At 37.0% G+C, this 7,673-nt stretch overlaps 1 protein-coding gene across 1 annotated transcript; it reads left to right on the forward strand.

Moving 5' to 3' along the window:
• The first annotated feature begins 13 nt into the window (after positions 1-13).
• Positions 14-5,241, forward strand: LOC132191409 (cell division control protein 48 homolog D). Its single transcript, XM_059606401.1, has 9 exons — positions 14-165; positions 322-487; positions 1,141-1,369; positions 2,362-3,128; positions 3,246-3,467; positions 3,571-3,642; positions 3,740-4,021; positions 4,225-4,584; positions 4,737-5,241. The coding sequence occupies exons 1-9, from the start codon at positions 137-139 to the stop codon at positions 5,025-5,027; spliced, it is 2,418 nt and encodes an 805-aa protein (XP_059462384.1). The 5' UTR covers positions 14-136; the 3' UTR covers positions 5,028-5,241.
• Positions 5,242-7,673: the final 2,432 nt, after the last annotated feature.

Raw genomic sequence — 7,673 nt, forward strand, 5'->3', positions numbered from 1 at the left:
CCTCTTTATTATCTATAAATATCCCAAACCCCACGTTTCAGATCCCCATACACTACTGCTTCCTTCGGTCTTTAGATTTTGTTTTTCCTCTGCAACAGAACTCAATCTCTTCGTCTTTGCGCTCCTCATCGAAACCATGGCTAACCAAGCTGAATCCTCGGACTCGTAAGCCCCCAACCCAATTCCCAGATCCCCATTTTCTTATTGTTTCTATCCGATCCACATGCGAAATCAATCGATTTTTTTAGTGGGTTTAATCTAATTTTTTTTTTTCTCTAATTTATTTGATTGTGGGATTTTTTTTTTTTTTGGGATTTTCAGCAAGGGAACGAAGAGAGACTTTAGCACGGCGATTCTGGAGCGCAAGAAGGCTCCCAATCGGCTTGTGGTGGACGAGGCAATCAACGATGACAACTCCGTTGTCGCGCTTCACCCCGACACCATGGAGAAACTCCAGCTCTTCCGCGGTGACACGATCTTGATCAAGGTGAGCTTTTTTGTCCCTATTTTGATTGTTGAAGGGCTTTTGCTTGTGTGTATTGTTGTTGATGTTCTAGGGTTGATTGCTATTGGGATTTCGTGTCGTTGTGTTGAGTTTATGGGAATTAGGGTTTTGCGTGAAGAGTTAGTGTTGTATTTTTATCTGGGTTTATGAATTCTCTGTTGGGTATTTGGGATCTGTGAACTGGTGTGTTTCGGGTATGTTTTTGGTGTTTAAAGTTTGGTTTTTTGAAGTAATTGTCTGGTCTGGTTTTGTTAGTGTTCCGTGGCGGTTATACATTGCTAATATGGTTTACTAAACTGGGTGTCTTATTCAATTGTTTAAGCTAAAGGTAATGTTAACAGAAAATTATAGATTATATCTTTAGAACGGGAATTAGCTATTTAGGGGGCTACTTATGCAATGATTGTTCAAAATTTTTTATGTATATGTTTTGAAATCATGATTGCTCTCTCAAACACATGCATAGGAATTTACTTCTTTCTGGTTCTCTAACCGAGAAGTGAGATGTGTTCTGGTGGATTTCTACTTGAGTAGTGGTTACTAATAATGAACTCTTTGTCTGGGAGCTTGAGATTATTAAAGGAGACATTTTTATTCTGATTTATATATATTTCTGTGTTGCTTTTGATGCTTAGGGGAAGAAAAGGAAAGATACTATCTGCATTGCTCTTGCTGATGACACATGTGATGAACCAAAGATAAGGATGAACAAGGTTGTAAGAAGCAACCTAAGGGTTAGGCTTGGAGATGTTGTTTCCGTGCACCAGTGCGCAGATGTCAAATATGGAAAGCGCGTTCACATTCTCCCTGTGGATGACACCATTGAAGGGGTCACTGGCAATATCTTTGATGCATACTTGAAACGTGAGTGCCTATCCTTTTCTTCTTTATCTTCAATTAAAAACTGAAGCTAATATATCATGTATGCCCACTTTTTGTTTTTTGTTTTTGCAATCTTACATGTGAATGTATCTGATAAAAAAGAGATGCTATTATGGAAGCTGGATTGTTATATTACATTTATACTTAAAAATTAAACTTTTAAGTTGAAGTTAATTGTACACAAGCAGGAATTTTTGTTCGTAGAAGCTGAATTAGCAACCAAATTATTTGGTTGAGAATTCAGACTGCGCAAGGACTTTTAGTGACTTACTGAAGACTAGCCATAAATAACAGTATATTGAATAAGATGCCGACATAATTTAGAGATATTCTTTTCCAGAATTGGGGCTTAACTTTGCTGTAATATAACTTGATGAAGATCATGCTAGTAGCAGAGATTGCAGTTTCCATAACAGAAAAGCTTATTTCATTCGACCATTACTAGGTACTTGTTTGAGTTGCATAAATAATGTGCAGGATTGAATATTTATGAATTTTCGAAATACCCACATGCTGATTATTGTGCTTTATGAAGGACTATGAATGTGAAGTATACTCCTATTTCTGATCATGCTTCGTTTTCATAATGATTCTGAAGTGACTTCTTGTGGTTCTTGAAGAAGCATCAGTGCAGTACATTTGTAATTGATTTTATGTTGTCTACTTGTCTCTGAAGGGCAATGATTACTTGAGACCTTCTACTTATATTGAACTTCTGCTTCTTTGCTATCATGACATAAGTTTCTTTGTACATAATATTGGTATATTATAAACAACTTTGTGAATATTTTTTTCGTTTATTTTTTTTAATTGTTTTTTCCTGCTCTCTCTCCTTATTTTGATGCAACCCATTTGTTTTGTTCTGTTAGTAGTTGGTACAACATCCAGGCATTGATTGGTTGCTGATTTTTATTTTTATTTGTTTTATTTTTTATGGTGTGAATAATTTCTGTTTATTGATATATCATTTGCAGCTTATTTCCTGGAGGCCTACCGCCCAGTGAGGAAGGGTGATCTATTCCTTGTAAGAGGGGGAATGAGAAGTATAGAGTTCAAGGTTATTGAGACTGACCCTTCGGAGTACTGTGTGGTTGCCCCAGACACTGAGATCTTCTGTGAGGGAGAACCTGTGAGAAGGGAGGATGAGAATAGGTTAGATGAAGTTGGTTATGATGATGTTGGTGGTGTTAGGAAACAGATGGCTCAGATTCGTGAATTAGTGGAGCTGCCCCTGAGGCATCCACAGCTATTTAAATCGATAGGTGTCAAGCCGCCAAAAGGAATTCTGTTGTATGGACCCCCTGGATCTGGGAAGACCCTAATTGCCCGGGCTGTTGCCAATGAAACTGGTGCCTTCTTTTTCTGTATCAATGGACCTGAGATCATGTCGAAATTGGCTGGGGAAAGTGAGAGCAACCTCAGGAAAGCATTTGAGGAAGCAGAGAAGAATGCACCATCCATCATCTTTATTGATGAGATTGATTCAATTGCTCCCAAGCGAGAGAAGACACATGGAGAGGTTGAGAGGAGGATTGTTTCCCAGCTCTTGACACTTATGGATGGATTGAAATCTCGTGCACATGTTATTGTCATGGGGGCTACAAATCGGCCCAACAGCATTGACCCTGCTTTGAGAAGGTTTGGAAGATTCGACAGGGAAATAGATATTGGTGTTCCGGACGAAGTTGGGCGTCTTGAGGTTCTCCGTATTCATACAAAGAACATGAAGCTTGCTGAAGATGTAATGTTGAAAACATTCTTTTTTTTTCTCTAAGTCGATGCAAGTTTTTTTTTTTTCTTCCATATTTGTATAGGGTTTATTGAATCTAATAAAATATTGTGGTCTTGAATGGAATAGGTTGATTTGGAAAGAATTGCGAAGGACACACATGGTTATGTTGGTGCTGATCTAGCAGCTCTATGTACCGAGGCCGCACTTCAATGCATCAGAGAGAAGATGGATGTGATCGACTTGGAAGATGAGACAATAGATGCAGAGATACTTAATTCAATGGCAGTTACAAATGAGCACTTTCAGACTGCCCTTGGAACTAGCAATCCATCTGCTCTCCGTGAGACCGTAAGTACTTAGCAATACATTATAGGTGACTGCATTTCATTTTCAGTTAGCCAACTTCTCTGTTGAATGGGATTCCTTAAATTGCCTTTTTCTGTTGAACCAGGTTGTTGAAGTGCCTAATTGTAGTTGGGAAGATATTGGAGGTCTTGAGAATGTTAAGAGGGAACTTCAAGAGGTAATTGAAATTGCTGTGTTGGTTTTACGTGTTCACATTCTTTCTTTCATCCCTTTGTAATGTACAGTTCTGATTCCTATACAATTTTGCCATGCAGACTGTTCAATACCCAGTGGAGCATCCTGAGAAATTTGAGAAGTTTGGAATGTCACCATCGAAGGGTGTTCTTTTCTATGGCCCTCCTGGTTGTGGGAAAACTCTCCTGGCCAAAGCTATTGCTAATGAATGTCAGGCAAACTTCATCAGTGTCAAGGGTCCTGAGTTGCTTACAATGTGGTTTGGAGAGAGTGAAGCCAATGTTCGGGAAATATTCGACAAGGCTCGCCAGTCTGCTCCTTGTGTCCTATTCTTTGATGAACTTGACTCAATTGCGACTCAGGTAAGATTGATTCCTTACAATAATGATCAACTTCTTTCTGATCTTGATGACTGATTTCACTATTGGCAATTAGTAAGATATAAGCCTCTAATTTGATATTTTAACTTAGACTATATGGTTCGGCCACTCATTGGCTGGAGTTGTTGCATTGCCTTTTTAACTTGTTGCCTTATCTTTGAAATGTTATACGCCATATCATGCAGAGAGGTAGCAGTGTTGGAGATGCTGGGGGTGCTGCTGACAGAGTTTTGAACCAACTCTTGACAGAAATGGATGGCATGTCTGCAAAGAAAACTGTTTTCATCATTGGAGCCACCAACAGACCAGACATTATAGACCCTGCACTTCTGCGTCCAGGACGTCTTGATCAGTTGATCTACATCCCTCTCCCTGACGAGGATTCCCGCCATCAGATCTTCAAGGCTTGCTTGAGGAAGTCTCCAGTCTCCAAAGATGTTGATATCAGGGCCCTTGCCAAGTACACTCAAGGCTTTAGCGGTGCTGACATTACAGAGATATGCCAGCGTGCATGCAAATATGCCATAAGAGAGAACATTGAGAAAGTATGATTCTACCCCTCCCTTTTTTTTTCTTTTTTTTTTCTCCTGCCTTCTCAGTATCTGCTTCAATAATTAATTTAATTTATACCCATGTTTCCACTAAATTCAATTGAACGAGCTAATAAGTGGATTTTCTTTTTTCTTGTATTCTGCAGGATATTGAGAGAGAAAGGAGGAGAAGGGATAATCCTGAGGCAATGGAGGAGGATGTTGAGGATGATGTGGCAGAGATCAAGGCAGCCCATTTTGAGGAATCAATGAAGTACGCTCGGAGAAGTGTGAGCGATGCCGACATCCGCAAATACCAGGCATTTGCTCAAACATTGCAGCAGTCGAGAGGATTTGGATCCGAGTTTAGGTTTGCTGATAACACTTCTGGTGCCGCTGCCGCGGATCCTTTTGCACCTGCTGCCGCCGCGGCTGACGAAGATGACCTCTACAGTTAGTTAAAAATTTATATCATGTGTGTTTTTGTCTTTATTTATGTTTGACATTACTGGCTTGACATGTATTTGCAAGTCAGTATAATGTGGTGAAAGGTGTTATTGAATTTTGCCCTTGCGTCCATGGTGGCCTTGGCTACACTTAAGTTTAAACGACAGTTTACTATAATGGATAATTCCAGACTTAACAAGTTATAGTATTGTTTGCTTTTAATTATCTTGATTACCAGTTACAAGGTTTTCTGTATGTATGTATCTCTATCCACTATCCACCTTGTGTGTGTTTCTTCTTCAACCCTGAAGAATAATAAAGTTGTAAAATTGGTAAGAATTTTCCGTTACTTTTTATTATAAAAAATTGCAAATATTCGGTACAAATTCAGTTAAATCTTGACCAACGTTGGAATTTTTGCATTTCTTTGTTTCTTTTTATCAAAAAAAAACAAATTGAGGTAATTTAGTAATTTTGACACCCTTCTATTAAGATTTAACCCTAAAAAAAAAAATAAAATAAAATAAAATAAAAAAATAAAAAAATTCTAACAGAGGGATTACTTTGAAAAAAATTATAATTCGATACACTTTAATTGAGAATTTTTAAACTTTAAGGAGGTAAATATTGCAAACGTGATTAGAGTAAGGGGGTTGAGTGAAGTTTTCCCTTTTAAAAATTAATTTTGTTTTATTAAACAAAAAAAGTAGTTTTGTATTGCCTAAAGTTTATAGGTAAATATATATATATTTTTTTGGCATATTAGAATTTAATTTAGAAATATTTGTGTTGCTCAATGTTTACAATTCTATTTGTAATTTCATATTACAATTTGCAAGTGTATTTAGTTCAAAAATTGGATTAAGCCCATCTAAAAAAACTCATAAAAAGATTTTTTTTTTTTTAAAAAAAAAAACAGGTCATATAAATTAAGTTCATAGTAAAAAAAAAAAAAAAAAAACTCAAATGCAAAGCCGATGTCACATGTAGTTAATTAGTAAAAAAAAACCTTGAGTTATTGATGAAATCTGCAAAGTATAAATAAAGGTTTTATCCGCCCATATAGTGATGTTTACACTCCTAATGACAATCAAAAGATATGACGCATGCAATTATTAATTAAGGTATAGAGAGATTAAAAAAGTAAAATAAGCTTCCCTGAATTTAGATAGATAAAATGGGTTAAAAATTTCCAAAATGTTTCTATGCTTATTATTGTTCAAGAAGCCATACTAACTTGATCCATCCCCACCTTTTTTTTTTAAAAAAAAAAAAAAAAAAAAAAAAAATTGTACTTGGCAAGACAAAATATTTTATTGCATTAATAGGAAATACAAAGAAGCTCCAAGTTATAATAAAAAAAATAAAAATAGGGTCTTCTACAACCATCCTAGCCTAACCAGTACAGGGGAAATATGCCAGGCTTGGAAATGTGCTAAAGCATGATCCAAAAGGAGTGGCAAAAAGGCTTGTAAGTTGACAGAAATATGTGCATAATTAAGTTAATCGAAAAATCATGAGTTTATTTATGTGTCATAATTGATTATCTGTTTTTGTTTTGAAAAGAAATAACAGGTAATTGAAAAAAGAAAAAGAAAACAAAAAAACTATTGAATCAACAATCAATATAATTTACTTTGTTAAATATTTCTGATATAATGTTAAATATATTGTTGAAATATATTGGAAGTGGAAGAATGAAAGAGAGAGAAGAGAGAGAGCGGGAGTATATGTAAGGACTACATTGTATTGAGTAGTGATATGTAAATGAATACAGAGTCCTCTATTTATAGAGGCTATGAGTGATAGGTAAGTAACCCTAAACTAATTAAGGTATGAAATAAACCCTAATAGGAAAGATAATAAACCCTAGAATAATATATAAAATATTTTAACATCCCCCTCAAACTCAATGTATAAAATTGAAGTTAGAAAAATAAAGGAAAAGATTTTTTTTTTGGTCGACAGCAAAATCACCGAAAAGTTGCCGGAGCGGTGGTTGGAGGCAGGCGGCGGAGCAGTAGGCGGCAGTACCTGGTTTTAACCCTTTGAATTGGGTTGAAAAGCTGGACTCTGAGTGATTTCTCAAATACTCAAATATCCCCCCTCAAACACAAGGCAAGGTGCAAGCTTAGTTTGGGAAAAGCTTTTTTTTTTTTAAGTCCGCTGGAAAAATGCTAGAGCAGTGCCCAAACATGGGCGGCCGGAAGCTGAGGACGGCGGCTGATGGCGGCATCTTGTGGTAGCTTGGGCTGAAGCCTTGGATCCATTGAAATGGATTCCAAAATTTGGGCTTGGAGACTTGAAGAACTTGGGCCAGTTATATGGGCCAATATTTTGACAAAAAAACCCATTGACCATTAAAATGGTTGACCCAAAATTATATGAATCGGGTCTAACCCATTGAACCAGGTTGACAAATTTGGAACCGGTTTGACAGATGGATCCGGTTAAATTGGTTCGGATTTTAAACTCAATGACCCGGTTAGAAACCGGTATTGGAGAGATCCGATTTGAAACCGATAACTCGATTTAGAAACCGGTTTTGGATCAGGTTGGAGCGCCTTGGATGGATCCGGTTTAAACTCGATCACCCAGTTAGAACCAGATTTAGATCGGGTTGGACGACTTCGCCGGATCCGGTTCAGGAATGGATT

This window comes from Corylus avellana, chromosome ca9 (genome assembly GCF_901000735.1).
Source record: "Corylus avellana chromosome ca9, CavTom2PMs-1.0".
NCBI classification, from domain to species: domain Eukaryota; kingdom Viridiplantae; phylum Streptophyta; class Magnoliopsida; order Fagales; family Betulaceae; genus Corylus; species Corylus avellana.